The 17,857-nt window shown below is 42.9% G+C and overlaps 5 protein-coding genes across 5 annotated transcripts; 4 read left to right on the top strand and 1 right to left on the bottom strand.

Annotated features, from left to right (window-relative positions):
* Nucleotides 1-160: 160 nt before the first annotated feature.
* LOC128711684 (LITAF domain-containing protein-like) lies at nucleotides 161-1,292 on the bottom strand. The gene is made up of 2 exons (XM_053806567.1): nucleotides 1,018-1,292; nucleotides 161-267 (listed from the first exon to the last, which is right to left on the bottom strand). The coding sequence occupies exons 1-2, from the start codon at nucleotides 1,290-1,292 to the stop codon at nucleotides 162-164; spliced, it is 381 nt and encodes a 126-aa protein (XP_053662542.1). The 3' UTR covers nucleotide 161.
* Nucleotides 1,293-3,583: 2,291 nt separating this feature from the next.
* LOC128714058 (eukaryotic translation elongation factor 1 epsilon-1) lies at nucleotides 3,584-4,338 on the top strand. The gene is made up of 4 exons (XM_053808935.1): nucleotides 3,584-3,664; nucleotides 3,725-3,937; nucleotides 4,010-4,105; nucleotides 4,186-4,338. The coding sequence occupies exons 1-4, from the start codon at nucleotides 3,584-3,586 to the stop codon at nucleotides 4,336-4,338; spliced, it is 543 nt and encodes a 180-aa protein (XP_053664910.1).
* A 2,631-nt stretch (nucleotides 4,339-6,969) lies between these two features.
* On the top strand, nucleotides 6,970-8,437 carry LOC128713385 (protein trapped in endoderm-1-like). The gene is made up of 4 exons (XM_053808242.1): nucleotides 6,970-7,102; nucleotides 7,222-7,589; nucleotides 7,687-8,180; nucleotides 8,260-8,437. The coding sequence occupies exons 1-4, from the start codon at nucleotides 6,970-6,972 to the stop codon at nucleotides 8,435-8,437; spliced, it is 1,173 nt and encodes a 390-aa protein (XP_053664217.1).
* A 993-nt stretch (nucleotides 8,438-9,430) lies between these two features.
* Nucleotides 9,431-13,138, top strand: LOC128714781 (uncharacterized). Its single transcript, XM_053809662.1, has one exon. The coding sequence runs from the start codon at nucleotides 9,431-9,433 to the stop codon at nucleotides 13,136-13,138; it is 3,708 nt and encodes a 1,235-aa protein (XP_053665637.1).
* A 573-nt stretch (nucleotides 13,139-13,711) lies between these two features.
* LOC128714635 (RAB6-interacting golgin) lies at nucleotides 13,712-14,834 on the top strand. Its single transcript, XM_053809511.1, has 4 exons — nucleotides 13,712-13,787; nucleotides 13,858-14,278; nucleotides 14,354-14,494; nucleotides 14,567-14,834. Exons 1-4 carry the CDS (start codon nucleotides 13,712-13,714, stop codon nucleotides 14,832-14,834), a joined length of 906 nt encoding a protein of 301 aa, XP_053665486.1.
* Nucleotides 14,835-17,857: the final 3,023 nt, after the last annotated feature.

The following is a 17,857-nucleotide window of genomic DNA, read 5'->3' as shown; positions in this document are numbered from 1 at the left end:
TGGAATCGTTAAGCACACGCACACACACATACGACATAATCTCCCTGTCCCATGCTACATTTTGCCCTTTTCGTCGCACGAATCTTCCACCGTGACGCTCGATGTATCAGTGTGTAAACTGGATGGCGGTGTACGCGGCCACAGTTAGGCGCGCCGGATTTTTATCGTCTATGCCGTCCCAGATAGGCTTTACAGTGAGGACACGTATGATGTACATCCATACATTCATCAATGCAGCACGGTATTAGGCAGCATCCCAACCAGCATCTAAAATGACAAATTGAGACACATCAGTTATTACCTTTGGGAAGCAAGAACTTTGGGAAGCAAGAACTTGAGGCTCTGTACTGAAGAAAATTAAAAAAAGAAATCTAAGGCAATAAATACTACCAATATACTACATTCTTCCTGCATTCTTTAGTTATTCCATTCGGCATTAAAATAGATTTTCGAACATCATCCTAATATTGACTTGAATCTATAAAACCTAAAAAATGTTAGCATCTCCAGTTTTTGGTTGTCTACATTCAGTGCTTCCTGTGCAGTTCCTATACCGAAAATCCACACAAATTGTTCGATCATCAAAGTGTCTTTTCCGAAGTCGTGTTTTGTGTTTGACTCGCTGACATGCAGTATGATGAAACACCTCCACACGATTGCAAGAGTTTGTTCTTATCGCATGTCTTGATCGATCGCAAGCAAAGCAGTGCACAATTCACTGAAACCTCGACCTTGTAATACAACATACAGAGGTTTCGATTTTATTTTGAATAGTCTTAGCATTTCCTTCTGTTCTGAGGATTCTGTTGAAATTTTTATACTTCAGTTACCTGAAGGGAACTAGAAAAAGAACTAAAATATATCGACATAGATCTGGCCGACTTGATCCGCACTACTCTACCAAGTCGACTTAATCCGCACTACTAGCTTGTGTTGTCCATTGGTTACACAAGAGCCGAAAAACGTCTGCAAAGAAACGAACACGTATCAGTCGGCATGCACGGCATCGAAACCTACCCAAACAGTGCGATCAGGAAACCGGACACATAAGCGATCATTCCCGGCGATGTTGTCGTCTTGGTGTTAACTTCCGAATGGCAGCTAGGACATATCATGTGTGTCGACTGCGGACCGATCGGTACGACCGTGGTAACGATCTGTGCACCGGTCAGTACCGGTTGCTGCGGCGTGAACGGGCTGGACGGTGGAACACCTCCAACAGCCTGCGCATAGCTCGGTGGTGCCGATGGCGGTGGCACGAACCCGTACGGCGGTGGTCCATCCTTAGTCATCTGCGAGCAAGAAAGATCAAGAAATCAAATGATTAGTTACGATCCATCCAACACATCTAGCCATCTGGTGCTACTATTAATTCCAGCTAATTGAAACCCAGCTAGTGACGTACGTCAATTTAAGTCGAATTTCACAAGCTTATAGCTGAATCATCAACGAAACCGAAACTATGGATCTGTGCGCTACTTATGCGGTTATTGTTGACCAGGGACAAAAGGGAGTTGCGTTCGTGGATGAACATGCGACCCTTAATTCGTCGCTCGCTAAACATGCAACCTTCAAGACCAGGTACCAGAGTCACGCTTGACCAACAACTCGAAAAGAAAGACAAATTTGTAAGCAAATTTCTTTGTGCGTCAATTCCACGTTGCTCTTTGTGTTTTGTTCGGCAAGTGTTATTTTTATGATAACTACCGACACGTTCACAGAGCTTTCAAATCCGATTATGTTGTTTACTTGCTTCCAGCTATTTTATACAACTAATCGAATCTTGTATCAATATATAACAAAGAAATGAAATGTATAAAACAATTGCTGAACGTTCCAATGATCTGTATAAGACAAACTTTATACAAATTAATAGAAACAACGTGTAGAAGATAACGTTCGCTGGAATTCCATCCGGCAGATAAGGAACCGATGAAATGGCAAACAAAATAGCGACACGCAAGATCACCCATCGGTACGATTTGCTTTGCGTTGGCAAGGGAAATTTCTGTCTTGTGTGTAAATTATCAACAAAAATTTCGACACTACTCCCACACGCACACACGTACAAGGCCATTCGACCAATCCACATCCGAAGGTCTTTCGCTCGCCACTACTAGAACTTTACAGCGACTCCCCGGAACATTCCGCCGCTTCTTTGTGCCTCTTTGGGCCAAACCAACCCACCCGTGCGACGACCGTTTGGTACACCTCCACCCGATCGGGAGTTCAATAATTAGCGTTTTGCCTTTGCACATATCGCTGTACACCACGCGTGCTTGTTGTTTTATTCAATAAGCACAGGTGAGCTTGACATGGCCCACACAGTGCAGAGCGCAACACAAACACGGTCAACAACGGCGAACAAAAAAGAACATAACCCTGATAGATGCTCTCGCTTCCCGACGCCATGGTTTACTTTGACTGGTTGACGTAATTCGCACCCGTACCGATTCCCACTCTGCTACGAAACCGTGCCGTATTTCGTCGTGCTCGGGCAGCTTATAACGCACAGAGACGAGTCTGGCACATCTTCATCAACGCTTATCAAACTTAATCCGTTCAATCATAGTTGCCCGTTCAATTGGGCGGATGCACAATGCCTTGCACACGCCAACCAGAATTCATTCATTTCTTGCTAGCAGCGATGTTATTACCTTTGTAGTTTAACCGTCCTAAACGCACCCCGACTACTAGTTCGATGCTCGGTTGATGCTCCTTCGATGTGATGAACTGATTACTTTCGCGACACCGTTTCACTGTCCAGCGGAATGTTACTATAGCGAATTGATCCGATCGATGGCGGATCTGTGGGAAATTTGGCCCCCTTATTTGGAACCTGTCTTGGGCGAAGAACGACTCGGCGCTAATAAAAACACTCGAGAGCTAGGGCAGTAAAAACGTTTGCACGCACTCTTTTCAACGCTTCTTCACTGCTTGTGTATATGACTTCATAGCTTGTATTTTTAGCGCTATGTTTCGCGATTTTTTCCCACTTGTTTCGTTCTTCGTCTCTTCTCTTGCTTGAAATTGCGTTGTAAACAGGCCGGGGGAAAGAGAGGAAGAACTTTTTCTTGTTGCGAAAACTGTCAAAAATGCTGTGCACTGTGGGTGTTGTCCAAATAGGTCATTTTGTTGAAGTGAAATAAAAATGAATGCTGTGAAGTTGAATCCCTAATTCGGTAATGTTTGTTTTATGTCTCGTTTTAGTTCTGATTGTTAAAAACAATAAAATTTTAACAAAAGTACCACAGTATATCTCGGTTCAAAAATGCCACAGTGGAACAAAACCTTCCATCAGCGTCTCGGTTATGTTTTGCGTCTATTTCATGCTTCCTATCGAACTGAAATTTTGTTCATAAAACTGATTAATTAACTTATCGAGTCATTACAATGTATGTTTAACTGCTTAACAAACTAGAACAATATAAAATAAAATAACCGAACGAGTCCTTTAGCAGAACCCTGGGAAAAGCTTTTGACAGCACCGGTATTTGACAGTCAAATCGAAACGTTGCCAAAATAAAAAGAAAACATTCAGTTTTTCATCGAACCGCGTTCGGAACTGTGTCGAAACCTAAACATGTGCAGCGTTGATAATACAAAGCGTATTGCCACCTTTCTCGAGGTGCCACTTGGAAAAGTGGGCTACAATTCCGAAAAGGTATGTTCATTGTCAATGTGCATCTATGCAGACACAGCTCACGCCCATGCTTTATTACAGATTCTAACCAGGACCAAATCCTCCTCGGAACCCAGCATCTCAGGATTTTCCTCCATAGTACAGTCGCTGATCCGCGAATCGAAAAAGTCCTCAGTGCGACAGATTCATTCGGATTTTGAAACGGAATGCCAAATACTGCAGTGGCTGGACTATGCCGTACTGTTTGTGGCTCCATCTAACAAGGATAAGCACACGGCCAAGAACCTGTTGGAAGTACGTTGTCTTATACCGTCTTGAATATTGCTAGGTCGTATTAATCAAAGATATGCTCTATTGTTTTTTAAGGAACTCAATTTCTACTTGCAATCCCGATCGTACTTGGTAAACGATACTCTCAGCGTGGCGGACGTTGTGGTTTTCCATACGATCCACGAAACTATGGTATTTGTTAAAGCATTGCGAACATTGTGTCAGAATTTCAATCCCCTCATGTACTAATCAATATTTTCTACACGTTAAAGGCAAACCTGCAACCACTCGAAAAGGAAAACTTCCTGAATGTATCCCGTTGGTTTCATCATCTCCAGCAGCTGGAAGAAATCCGTCAAGGGAAACTTCTGCTGAACTTTTCCACTCTACAGCTATTGGAATGGGCCACCGGCACCCACACATAAGCTTTCAAAAGGGATGATCTGTTCCTACAGCCAAGAGGACATTTGTTTGTAATTACTGCACCACATTGACACGTGTCTAGCATGTTCGATTGGCCGTCGGATTTAAAGGTACAGTAACGTCTTTTGTAATGTCCGAACTAGAAGCAGTGGCTCATAATGATATGTAATAAATTATTTGAATCTTACTTTGATCGTTAATCGTTAAAAATATCCCATTTGATAAGTACAATAGCTTAAGTAAAGTTAACACACTATCGTCGAGACGGGTATTAACAACTTTGGCATGGTTTGGCGCTTATACGCAGCTTGAGTATTAATCCAATGTCTATTTTCCAATTGTCATTACTATGTTGCCTGCCATTACAACAGGTTGAACGTGTGATTCAAGCTTATGTTCTTGCTAGCGATGTAAAATCGGAAACCACTTGAATTCGACTTGAAAAAATCCGGTGCTCCAGAATATATCGAATTTAAGTCTTCCCAAAGTTTGTCAGGAATTTTCTTTGATCTAGCAGCTTTTTTTACCAACAAAACTTTTTGCTTTTGCAGTTTGTAATGGGAAGTTTTCGAAGTTCTCCTTGAATTTTCTCGTAGTTTATTTTTTGTTATCCAGCATAATATGTTTTCCTTCAATTTTATACAAAGTTTATTACAGTCAAACATTTTCACTAGCAATACAGTCTGTATACATTCAATATAGTATATTATAATCCATATACTATAATATAGAACGGTATTAACATTTGATGATCGCCCTGGAACGGTTGGTTGAGCGAACTATACGAACGATATAAATTATGAGAGACAAAAGAACAAAGAATCTGAACCGTTCGTTCAGTTCGCCACAAAGAGCGGACCGGTGCGCTCAAGTTCATACAAATCTAATGATTTACCCAAACCGAATTGAAAACCAACAGCTTGCTAATAAATGACCAGTCTACCTGATCATCTTGCCACCTAGTAATCCGGAGTAAATTAAAATAACGATGAATCAGTTCCCGATTTCAAAAACATTTCAAAACTCTATACATAACATAAAATACATTTTAACATGGATTTTTTTTTTCGTGTATTAATTTTTAATTACAGATAAATACCATCTGTCTGAATCTTTTATATGATCACGCATGAGTATAAAACATACACGCATTTTTGAAACCAATTTCGTAATAGAAAATTGAAGAACAACGAAGATACCAAGGCTCTCGAATCATGCTTTTAGTTTGAATTTTCCCCCGCCGATAACGTTTGTTTAGAACAAACACCACACACTTTATGAATGAATCTGGCTGAAGATGGTACCATATCTGCATCTTGCGCCGTTTGCGATGCGCTTTACGCGGCTCTATGTTATATTGCACTGAAGCATAACAACTACTCCCCCGAGTAATCCTCGACGTGGGGCCATGTCGTGTTCGTCGAATTCTCAAGAGCATTCGTCGTGAAACAAACCAAATGTTTGAATCACTTCGATTCATGCTCCCGGCGTTATGCGACGTCTCCGTTCAAGAACCGTAGTGCTTCTGCCCGCTTGCACTACGCATGGGTTCTTGAAGGAGAAAGGAGAGCAGACGATGAGAGGAAATACAAAAAAAAACACACATACACCACACATCTGCATTCCGGGTGTTTGCGTTCATTTTGCCGGCCAGCTTTTTCCCATCGCGGCCGGTTTCAGTTCATTTGCTCAGCTGCGCCCAACTCCCCCGGTCCGTTAAGAACGGCTCCCCTCTCATCCGCGTCCACATCGCGTGGTCTATATGGTAAACGCATCTGTTCTGAACATTTCTCCACCAACTTCGCATTGTTGCATGGCGATGTTTGGATGGTGTGTTTTCGCTTCTCACTGTTCGGGTGGTATATGGTGTTCTTATTACACACTGGCACTCAAGCACCCTTCGACTTATCTTCCAGCCTAGTGGCGCGCATTATGCGAGGGATGTCCGAGGGCCGTTTTAATCGCGCACCGCACACTCATCTCACGCCTCCCTCCAACCCCGTAACACCCGCGCTGATCGTGTGTTACGCTCGCAAGTCTTAAGAATCCCATCCCTAACGGGTGGTGTCTTGTGCGTCTTTGGAGGCGTTCTTTCGTTTTCATATTTATCACTCTCACTTTCGCATCCAGCCCACTAGCGGGCCCGTTTTTTTTTTTTTTGCTCGACCGGCCGGGCACAACAGTTCCGACTGCAGCGTTGTGCGGTGACGCTGGTGTAACGCTCACGTTTGGAGCTCGCAAGGAACCTGTGCTTTGGCACTATCAAAAATTCGGTTTGTTTGCTGACGCCAAACGGAACGGTTCCGTGCGAATGATTGTGTACGCCTGTTTGCATATCGCCTTCGTTAATGAACGTTTTGATCCGTACTTAATCAATTACGATCACCCACGAAACTAGGCCGATCGCTTCCGGGGTGATCGCATCGGGTTTCGTGTTTGCGTGGCTGCGCGTTACCCTAAGTAGCGTATTGTGTGAATGATTCTTAGTGTGCTCCTAGCGTCCTCCCAGTGCCATTATGCTACACGTGTGTGCGTTGAAGATAGCAATATTTAATTAACTCCATAAGCTCCCGTAGTGAGGCGTCCCGTTGATCTCGAGCGTGTAACAAAAGAAAAGTGCCAGTGTTTAAACCATGATTGACGACCCGATCGGAAATCTCAGCGATCCGTTTAGCTACGCCGCAGAGGATGGTGTATTCTGCTCCAAGGAAATATCGATCGTGGCCGCATCGAGCGCTACCTTTATCGCGGTACTGGGAACAATCGGTTTGTTTGTTGTCTATTTATATCGGAACCACTTTTGCGCCGTTGAAGTCGGTCGATTGGAAGGCGCCTCTAACATTCTGGACGGTTTATTTATTTATTTTTTTGGTTTTGCCCAACAGGAAATGTGACGACTTTGCTAGCGCTCGGTCGAAACCGCCCGGTAAGGCAGCGGCGCCGTCAACCGACGACCGCTTTCGTAATGTCGCTGGCCACCGCCGACCTACTGTTTTGTGTGGCGGTCATGCCCCTTATGGCGCTTCGTTACGGTCGCCGAAGATGGCCATTCGTGTCCAGCAGTTTGTGGTGCAGACTGTTCCCAGTGGCACTGTACGGTACGGTAGCCACTTCCGTGCTGAGCTTGGTGGCGCTAACCGTCAATCGGTACGTGCTGATAGTGCATCCCAATTGGTATGGATCGGTCTATCGGACGCCCGGTATGGTACCACTGCAGCTGGCAGTTTGTTGGGCCATTCCCTACGGTTTGATGGTGAGTAATGGCTTGATGGTTGAACGTGAGATGCTAAGACCTTTTAGAACTTAAAACTTCTATAGAATATGGCTTTACCAACGCTCACTATCCGCAGGCTCTGCCACTATTTGAAGCATGGGGTCGCCTCGGATTCGATCGCCGAACATTCTCCTGCACAGTCTTACCGTCGATCACTTCGGCGGGAAATTTTTCCGCCAGTCCAAAGAAATTCATCTTCATCGTGGGATTCGCATTACCGTTCTGTGCCATCGTGCTGTGCTACACGGCCATCATCGGTGCAGTACGACGACAGCGTCGCAACATGCAACGATATGCGGCCAAACCGACGGTTGCGGCTCCTTCCACGCCCGGAACCGTTACCGGGTCGAGTAACGACGATGATGAGCGCCATCTGACACGAACCACGGCTGCTATATTCGGTTGCTTCATGCTCTGCTTTCTGCCGCTTACGATCGCCAATGTGCTGCTGGAGGGTGCTGCAACTGCTGCTGGCGAGGCTGGCGATGTACACGTGCTGGCATCGATCCTCACTTGGCATTCGGCCGTACTTAATCCCTTCATCTATGCGCTCGGTAGTCGGCACTATCGGTTAGTTAGTGATGAAATTATTTACGTATTTAAAATGCACAAAACCATATCAATTTATGTGTGATCGTTCTAATTACAGCAACGCTTACTGGGCAGTTCTTCGCTGTTCTGATTGCAAAAGCACAAAATCCCAGCGAAGGATTATTTTCCACAGAAATCAACCGCCAATGACGCCTGGCACAACAAAATCAACTAAAGTTGCAAGTGGTGCAGCGGACAATACGGGGAGTGGAACACAAAATAATTCGGAAGTATGACAAATTAAAAGAAAAGAAACAAAAAAAGAGAATTATCCAAAGAATAAGATTCCAGTACGTAAATTTAATAAAATTCAAGTTTTATATCTTAGAATATTTTTTAAATTGTCTTTTAGCTGCGCACAAATAAGATCGGTGTTTTCTTGTAACTAATATTTTCACATTCGTATACCACTAATGATCTAATGGTGTTGCAATATGGTTTCAATCTAATACACCAACGGTCATGGTCGAAATCTCATCTGGACCGCCCTCCGCAGCAATGGTTGATAATCGGGTTGTGTGTGCGTTATTAGAATTATGAATAATTTCAACCCGCTTTTTTATTTTGCGCATTTCCTTAACCTTTACTGCAAAAATTACTCAGTCAACTCAACGAAATTCATTGCTTGCAATATTATTTGCTTCAACATATTTTCCTTATCGCCTCAAATAACTTTTCTAAACAAATCCAGAGTATCGATGCAGCAACAGTGTCGGCATAATCGAACATTTGCTCGCGTGTGCGGGCACCTTAACATTGTTTGACAGCTGCAAACTACCAACCAAAACAAACTTTGGTACAACGATCGTGGATTCAGTCTTTACAAGTCCAAAACCAAAACGTGATCGTGGGTAGCGAAATGCAACGCTAGTGCGTAATAGTTAAACAAGAGCAGTTGTAAATTACTTGGTGACCACCCAGGAAGGTTGGAAGGGTGGAGCAACGCATATTTTGCCGTACACGAAACAGAGTGTAAAAGTGTAAACGATTCAGCAGTCAGCAGAGGTTTTACTCGTAAAATTGAATTCAAACTCTTTGAGCAAAAATCTGTTGTGGCCTATTGTTCAAGGTAACGAAGTCAAATTATCCCCTAACATTAGATTATAATTAAATATTAGTCACTGAATCGTTGCAGTTCCTAAAACGATAGACAGTGTCATCACAATTCTCTTCTCGGTATTCATTATTTACATGATCTTTATTTTCAAAGCTTGCGTCACCATTGAAGAATGGCAAATAAAGCTACAACGGATGGAGTTGTTTTTCAATACCGCTTATGTTACTACGTAATTGGACTAGTTCACGATAAATATGATTACTCGGTACTGTACGAAGGCAATGAAGACACCTACGGCGCAATGGATGATGTGATTTTGAAAATTAACCGCAATGGCGAGGGGGCGTACAACGGAGGTCTGTACCTGATCCAAGCCAAACAAACCACTGATGAAACAAAAACGCTGTCCATTCAGGATGTACTGCAAGGCAAAAAATCTAGTGTTGAGAAGTATCTGGATGCCTACATCACATATGCAAAATCAGAAACATACCAGCAGGATGGTGCGCCCACGGAAATGATTTATTGGACGGCGAACGATCTTCACGCAACGACAAGAAAGTTTGTTGAAGAGCATATTAGCAGTGAACCACATTTGGTGCTAACGATCGATAGCATCAAGAAGTACCGGATAAAACACTGGAAAGCTCTCTTTATGTTTGACACGGCGCAGAAGCTGGCAAACGACTGCAAATCACAATCACGCAAAAAAGATTATCCAAAGCCGTATACGTATCTGAACGAAACGGTAGCTGAGACACTTGCATGTGAAGTTCTGGAGCTGGTAGATAAATCCACTGATTCGGTACCGAAGGTAAGATTTCGGGAACAGTTCCTGCAGGGCGCTTCAAGTCTCTCAGAGAATGCGAGACACTTTCGGCTAAGTTTTGAAGTCGCATGTGAAATGCTATATACAAATCCCAAAGATCCAACGTTCGACATCACCAGCCTAAACTCAGTCACATTTTCAACTGACACCTTCAATGTGGAAAAGCTCAACGCATCGAATACTAGCCCTGTAGCGTGTAGTTTTCAGTACAAAGGTTTAAAGGAGGAAACGTTAAACTGGTTCTTTGAGCACTTTATATATTACGTTCAAGTTCCCAAAGATGATACGATGGTGAAAGCGATAGAGGATTTATTCGGCGATCAGTTCAACGAGAAATCGTTTGAGCGCTATTTGATAACTGAACCACGAAAACGTGAACTAGAGCAAAAGAAAGCCAAAAAACAGGCACCGCAACAGGACTGTTTCATAAGCAAGGCAAGCATAGAACTATTACTGAAAATGATTGAGCTTAAAGGTAAGCTAGTTGTACAGCCACCCAAAGGTATAGAATTTAAAAAAGAGAGTCTCGAAGAACTTCATGCCACCATTAATTCTTTTCGTAACGGAGAGGAACGTGAATTAACGATACTGTCGAAAACGAAAGCAGCATGGACAGCAGCTCGGATAACGAAAGATTTCGCCAATCGTAACTCGTTGGCTGTAAGCAATGAGGCAGATTTGCAACAATTGCTGGAGACATTTGCGGCTATTCAAACTACTCCGTTCGGAGAGGGATTAATTAGTGGAGAAGTACAATTCATAATACTGCTGGATTTGCCAAATATTGCGCATTGCTCGAAACAGATCGTGGAACAGCTGGAAAAGAAGGTTAAATTAATAGCAATCGTTTCAGAACAAACCGTTAGTACCATTGTGCCCAATGTTGTAGATGATGTAGAACTGTGCGACGTGACCGTGGACTATGAACAGCTCGAAATTAAGTGCATAAGTATGGATGGCACAAAGTTACCTATTTCAAACTATCTAACAAACGAGGCTATTGACAGTATTAAGAAGATTGAAGAATTAAGTACGCTTACAGATATAACAGTGAAATCAGATGTCTACAAGTCCGACGAGCGGCAGTACATCGATCGTGACCTGCTAGGAGAAGGTGGAAAGATAGTTACACATACCGAATTACTGTTTCGTCCAGCGCGTGCTGTGTCAATCATTTGTGACACAGCTGGTCAGGGAAAAACGACGGAACTGTTACGAATCGGCGAAGTGGCACGAAATGTGGATGGGATTATATGCCTGTACGTTAGAGCCAAAACAATAGCCAAAGTAATGACGCAAGACGACAACATACCGTCTTTGGTTGGATTGCGAATGCTACAAAAACTGCTCCACATAGCTCCCCGGAGTGTATTTGTCGATGAGATCGTTCAACAGTGTCTGGAGAAGGCGCAGGTGTGCTTATTAGTGGATGGATTTGACGAAGTGGCGGAGCAATATCAAAATGTTGTAACCAATTTTTTGGTGAAAATGTTGCAGCATGCAGCTTGTTGCTCTTTACTAATTGCTACAAGGCAGGAATCGTTACCAGCTTTAAAGAAGGCTTACAAGAATGCTTCATTCTACAGCTTGGCACCGTTTCCATACGTCCAATATTTCCAACAGCTATGGCTCAGTGATCCAAACGAGATGTCGCCCGATTTAGAGCAAAATGTGCACATTTTCATTTCCAACTTTGACCAGCTACTGAAGGGTACCGGATGCAAATCGTTCCTGGAAGTGCCTCAGCTGTGCAAAATTATGGGAACCATTTATCACGATCGCATCCGCAAGCCCAACATCCAATGGCACACGAATTACGAAATCGGTTCCATCTACGATACATTCGTGCAGAGTCAGTTGGAAAACACGTTGCGTGGCAAGTTCGACGAAATGGATAAGCTGCACGTGTGGGCCAGGAACTTGATAAAGAGTGAATATTACACGAAACATGCACAGCTGGCGTACGAGCTAGAGTACAACTGCTACAGCAATCCGGAGCACTACGAGCAGCTACAACGCTTCGGTCTCGTAATGATTCAGTTCGATTCGTCCGAAAGCATCAATTTCATACATCGTACAGTGATGGATTACTTCCTGGTGCGTATTTGCATGTTGGGCGACATTGATGAGGATAGTTTCCATTCCTTTCTGAAGCGCTACTTTTGTGTGTCGCGTGCAAACATTGCTGATAAGTTTATTGATTTCTTTCTGCACGATGCACAGTGTCTTTCGTTGCGCAAGAAAGGTATCATCAGTTCGTACCTCTACAGCGGTCAAAACATTTTGCCAATGTGCATTAGAATGGCGTTAAATAATGCGACCTTCAATACCCTGAGGGTGTTGTTGTCTGTCGCTCCAACAGAATTACTAAAACCGTTGTGTTTCCGATTCGGAGCGAGCAGCAGTTTGCAGGGAAACAATTCAAACGAAATCAATCTGAAGCGGCTCGGTGAAAGACAAATGCTCCTGTTGCTGGAAGCGCTGAAACAATGTGACGACGAGTATGTCGATGCGGAAGACGATACTGGTGACCTCAGCATACTTAAAGGCATGCTGTTTGAAGCGAATCCCAACGAAGAGGATGCTTTGGAAGTTGCTATAAGAAAACCATTCCCAGATGTTTTCGATTGGGTTGTGGCGTACTGTACAGAACATTTCAACCTGAATATCGAACGGTACCTTACGGAGCGAGTTCCAAGATACGCCCGAGCGATTATCAGACACTGTTATGCAGAGAATAAGGAAAAAATCATCGATAAACTATTGAATCTCTGTAAAACAACATTCCGCCCTGAAAGTATTCGACTGCGGATGCAAAACTACGATTTGCTTGGAGAGCTTCTGGACAGTATTGAAATTGTACCGCAAGGAAAGGTATTTAAGGAAGCTGATCGTATAGACTTAACACAAAAAATACTCGCATTGTTGAATGTTTACCTAAGCAAGGAATCATTGATTGCTGTAAAAGAGCAATCGAGCAAAAGAGTCGATAAGCTTCAAAATGAGGCTATTAAATCCGTGTTGAAAGAATGGATGACTATCGATAAATAAGCAATTGAACTTGTACTATTCTTACTTATATTAGTATCATACCCTTCAACCGTTTTGTTGGCCTGCTGGAACAATTCCCGGAACCGCTCGCCGGAACTAGTAGATTTTCATCAGTTCTGAGAGCTCATTATACTATAACTCATTATAATTATAATAAGCCAACTAGACTAGGACCTGTGGATGGAACAGTTAACAATAAACGACACAACGAACAAATTATTTGTGAAATTCATTAAAAATATACATTTATAGAATAAAATGTGTGACATAACAAATCGTATTATGATCTTTGGTTTATGTTTATTTTTCGACCTGTTAGAAGATGATTAGAATAATAGTTCTTTATAAAACGTATCGTTTGCGATTTGCGCGAAATAACGGTAAAATTAAATTTTCTCGATAATGTATCGCACAGTAGGAAATGTAGCTTCGGCATACCTTTCCTTGATACATCTTGTCTAGCGCAACACGTTTGGCAGTTTGTGCAAGCCTTGTTTGACAGCGTCTACGTAAACAAACTGTAGTCGAGGACCTTCCGAACGGAGCTGGTGAATTTACGGGATTTTATCAAAAATGTCCAAACAATTTGTTGGGTTTTCTGACGATGATATCTTCAAGATCACCCGACAGGCGGGTGGCAAAGAGCCGGGTAAGTAGTGATTGTAAACTCACTGTTTTAAGCACTGAAAATTGTAAGCGAAATGGGTCACTCGTTTCAGCAAAAGAACTGTCGCGTCCCCACAGCAGACAACCTAAAGTACCGCCGGGCGCGGTGAAATTTGTTCCACCACCATCAACAGTAAACGGCAACCTCAGTACCGTCAGCTGTGTCGACACAAGCATTTATCCTCAACATCCAATCCAACAAGCTGTTGCCTTTAAACCACTACCAGTAATGATGAATGCTCCGGTGGATGAATCCATTCTAGTACTTCCGAACCTACCAGCAACGGTGGGCAAACATTCCGAACCAACTGTTGCTACCAGTACGACAGGATTGGCCGGTTTGCGAACCAACCTGAACGATGTGCTTACTCCATTCAAAGGCATGTCGTTGAAAGATTTTGAACAGCAGCGAAAAATGATGGAAGAGCAGAATAAGCAGAAACGGGACATACTTCATAAGGCTATAGAGCAACAGTAAGGCCGTGTGATTCTGCGTCCGGAATAGTACCTACAAGAATATTTATTTGCATTAACATTGTTCTATTTTAGTGCTCAAAAAACAGCAGCGGAAGCAAGCAAAATCCAGGAGATTAAGTCCGAACTCAGCAAACTAGACTCCGAGCTGGCATCGGATGTAGCAATTTTACGTAAACAGATCGATGCGGCGAGCCTGCACTTTTCGAGTGTTGAGTTAGTTGAACGTTGTATCAGCTCATGATATTTTAACCATCTAAATCAAAACCGTTCTGTTTCTTATCGCAGGAAAAATTATCTTACCATAGAAAATCTTTTCCTCAAAGCCAAGGTCGAGCTTCATCAGGCGTTGGAAAAGAAGGAAATGTTAACCGAACATTTGTGTGCAATCATTTCCCACAACGAGGAACGGAAGGCGAAACGTTTGTCCGAATTGATGGAAAAGGTAGGCATTTCGGTGAACGATCATTTTGACGACACAATCAATGGAAACAGCAACACAGGTGCAACGGATACTACCACCGAGCCAGACAGCATCCAATCGACGCGCAATTAAAACTGTTTCTTAAAAGATAGGTCAACTTCACGCTGTGATACAGCATACGAACGGTGACGCAGCACCACTAACAAAACAACCAAATCTGGTAACAAAACAAAAAATCTCGTTGTAATTGAGTCCCTTGGACTGATTTTTCAGTACTTCTAAGACCAGACTTTAATGCACGATTCCGGGACAGTACTTGCCTTTAATGCATTTTAACACATTATTCTATACTATGCATTTTAAACTCCGTTGTATCTTACAACAAAGTAGAGGATAGCAAAACAACACAACAAAAAAGCAATGTTAGAGTTAATGATTGTTTAGTACTCACGAGCGCCGCACACTGAAGTATTGTAGGGTATTGCAATTGTGAATCAATCCTTGCCAGGAGGTAATGGTGATTTAAATGGACAATAAACGATATTATACATATTTTCTATAACATTTTACACGCTAACCTAACCCGTTTTCTATTCCTGTAGCGCAAAAGACACTAGCAATGAAAAGAAACTATTGAAACTATGAGAAGAAAGGAATTGTTAGAAGCATTAATATGGTGGCTCATATTACGCAATAATAATTTCATAAAGGTATTTATACATTATTTGATTGCATTTTTATTACGATACACAAAATATATGTCTTTTTATCGCATTAAAATGCTGAATATAAAGAAATACCAACTGCTCCTATCACATATCTCTTCCGGTTATCTGTGGAAGCACCAGTAGAGTAATTGTGACGTACGGCATAGAAAGCACATTAATAAATATTGATACCGATGTTTATGATCGCATTTACGGACGGACACAAAACTGGAACCGTTGCAATGATCGGGATGCAGAAAATCTTGAGCGACTGAGCGAAAGCAAAACTGAAAGTGAACCATCTCAACAGATGCAGTGTCTAAGCATGGGAGACCGCACACACGAGAAATGTTTGATGCGTGCAGAGAAGCGTTTACAGGCATCGACAAACTACACCTAATGAGCGACTGATGACGCTGCTTCGGGGATAGTCTGGGTAACAGGCAGCTACTTTGGTTGCGTTTGTTGCAACTCTTTCTTGAGCTTCGCTCTAGCCATTACGGAGGATCGGTCCCGATCGCGCGTATACAGGTGCAAATATTGCTCTGACTTGCAGTACCAGTTTTTTGTCCAAACGGCCAAATCACCACCACCGTTCGGCGGTGACATGCGACGCCCGACATCATTAAAACTGCATTCGATCGAGAATGAGAGTTTCTGGGGGCGCGTATTAGCAGTGACGCTTATCGTTAACAGTAACAGTGCGGATCGAGGAGACAGTGCGTCGAGAGATGCGTTACGTAAAGATTTTGATTTGACTGTTTTTTATCTAATTGACTGAAATATGTATACTGTATTATTTTCAGAAAAGAAATCATATCTCATCAACTATTGATATAATGTTGATGCCAGGATATATGGTTTGTTACAATATTTGTAAAAGAGGAAAGAATATTTGAAAACTTACAGCTTGAGAACTTCAATTTTGGCTCGATACTCGATATATACTCCCTACGACATGTGACACACGAAACTACAAAAATCGATTGTAAAGACAAGGAACAAAGCTAACATCCCACTAGAAAATGAAGTTGTTTACAAACCAGGTTCATAGTAGATTGAAGTTACTGATTTAAAGTCAACATTAGCAATTAGTAATTTAAATATGCACCGCTACACAAAGAGACTTCAACGGACTGCAAGTTCAAATCCAACTTAATTTGCCGTCCGCTCTGCATTTGCTACGTTCTCACTCTGTTGCTCTTCTACGCAAAGAAACGACACTCTCGAGCATAACAGTTCGTTAAGCACGGTCAACACACACTATGCACAGTTTGAGGACGCACAATAGATCGTCGCTATCTGGGCAACTGCGGGCCGACCACATGCCGGTTAATCGAATTCGAACAGGCCCTTTAGCTTTGTATGATGTGCGAACTGAAGAAGTTAGGTCAACGCAAAACGCACTCATGTCTTTTTAATATCGGAAGTTATTGTTTATTAACAATATGGAACATTTTCCAGGGAGTTTACCTTGATAAACTCTTTATAGAAAACTCTCATGCTTTCCTCGGGCCAACCGGTTACACAGTTAAAAAAGTCAAAATCAGGCCTCGGTTAACCAACGGACTACTGTGTTTCGTAAAGATTTAAATCATTTTTCACCCAACGCCATTACCATTAGTTAGGTAGCGAGCGGGTTGCTTTGGTAGATTCATTTCAACCAGTACCTATCGAACGTTTCTCTCTCTCTCTCTTTCACTCTCCCACTCACAACAAACAGGGTTGTGTGAACTGCGCTTTAGCGGTTCAGGTGCACCGGAGAGCGAAAAAAAACCTGTACAGTGCGCGTCTAGCGATCCTCCACCGTGTGTGGAACGCACACTTTCATTTTACTCGCGTGCCCGGTCGGTTGTGTTTCGGTCCGGTTGTGCTGCTTCAACGCAAAATCAAAACAATTGCGAACGAATAAATAATACGACGCCCCGTGTCCGTTGTGCGTGCGTACGTCCTTGGTGCCGTGCAGCAAAGATTTGTGGATTGGTTTTAAAGTTTTTCTTGTTGTGTTGTAAACTGCGTACACAAGGTGTAATTGTAAAATACCAAAAGGATGCTTTTGAGTGTGCAGCAGGTTTTTTTTTTTTAGTTAGTGCGGTGCGTGTGTTTTTTCTTTTCTCTGTGTTGGTCCGTAGTGTATCCGTTCCCGCGTGTTGGCTCGCTGCATCGGTTAAAAACGTATCATTCTTGGCCAATGGTTTAACGTGAGAAAAATCGTTGCTCAAACGCGAAACGTGCTCCGCGTGCCGCGCTTATCGCAAGTGTGTTTGTGGCGTAACGATATTTCCAGCGTCAAGTGGGTAGGTAACCCGTACGGCGAGGCTTCTAGCTAGAGCGCACGGGCAATGGCGGTGTGTTCGGTGGTTGGTTTTGTGTTCCCCGTATGCCGACAGGGGACACGGTGGAGGCACTAAAAGTAATAGCGGGCAGAACACACCACTATTTTTACGA

The sequence above is a fragment of the Anopheles marshallii genome, chromosome 3 (genome assembly GCF_943734725.1).
Source record: "Anopheles marshallii chromosome 3, idAnoMarsDA_429_01, whole genome shotgun sequence".
Lineage (NCBI taxonomy): Eukaryota > Metazoa > Arthropoda > Insecta > Diptera > Culicidae > Anopheles > Anopheles marshallii.
This window is presented reverse-complemented; position numbering and strand designations above follow the sequence as displayed.

Bases quoted from the DNA above. Each gene is read 5' to 3' on its own strand.
- LOC128714058 (XM_053808935.1), top strand. From the start codon at position 3,584: ATGTGCAGCGTTGATAATACAAAGCGTATTGCCACCTTTCTCGAGGTG. The intron at 3,938-4,009 runs GTACGTTGTCTT...TTGTTTTTTAAG, and splicing joins CGGCCAAGAACCTGTTGGAA to GAACTCAATTTCTACTTGCA. The intron at 4,106-4,185 runs GTATTTGTTAAA...TACACGTTAAAG, and splicing joins ATACGATCCACGAAACTATG to GCAAACCTGCAACCACTCGA.
- LOC128713385 (XM_053808242.1), top strand. From the start codon at position 6,970: ATGATTGACGACCCGATCGGAAATCTCAGCGATCCGTTTAGCTACGCC. The intron at 7,103-7,221 runs GTTTGTTTGTTG...TTTGCCCAACAG, and splicing joins CGCGGTACTGGGAACAATCG to GAAATGTGACGACTTTGCTA. The intron at 7,590-7,686 runs GTGAGTAATGGC...CACTATCCGCAG, and splicing joins CCATTCCCTACGGTTTGATG to GCTCTGCCACTATTTGAAGC.
- LOC128711684 (XM_053806567.1), bottom strand. From the start codon at position 1,292: ATGACTAAGGATGGACCACCGCCGTACGGGTTCGTGCCACCGCCATCG. The intron at 268-1,017 runs GTAGGTTTCGAT...TTGTCATTTTAG, and splicing joins TTCCTGATCGCACTGTTTGG to ATGCTGGTTGGGATGCTGCC.
- LOC128714635 (XM_053809511.1), top strand. From the start codon at position 13,712: ATGTCCAAACAATTTGTTGGGTTTTCTGACGATGATATCTTCAAGATC. The intron at 14,279-14,353 runs GTAAGGCCGTGT...GTTCTATTTTAG, and splicing joins CATAAGGCTATAGAGCAACA to TGCTCAAAAAACAGCAGCGG. The intron at 14,495-14,566 runs GTTAGTTGAACG...TTCTTATCGCAG, and splicing joins CTGCACTTTTCGAGTGTTGA to GAAAAATTATCTTACCATAG.
- LOC128714781 (XM_053809662.1), top strand. From the start codon at position 9,431: ATGGCAAATAAAGCTACAACGGATGGAGTTGTTTTTCAATACCGCTTA.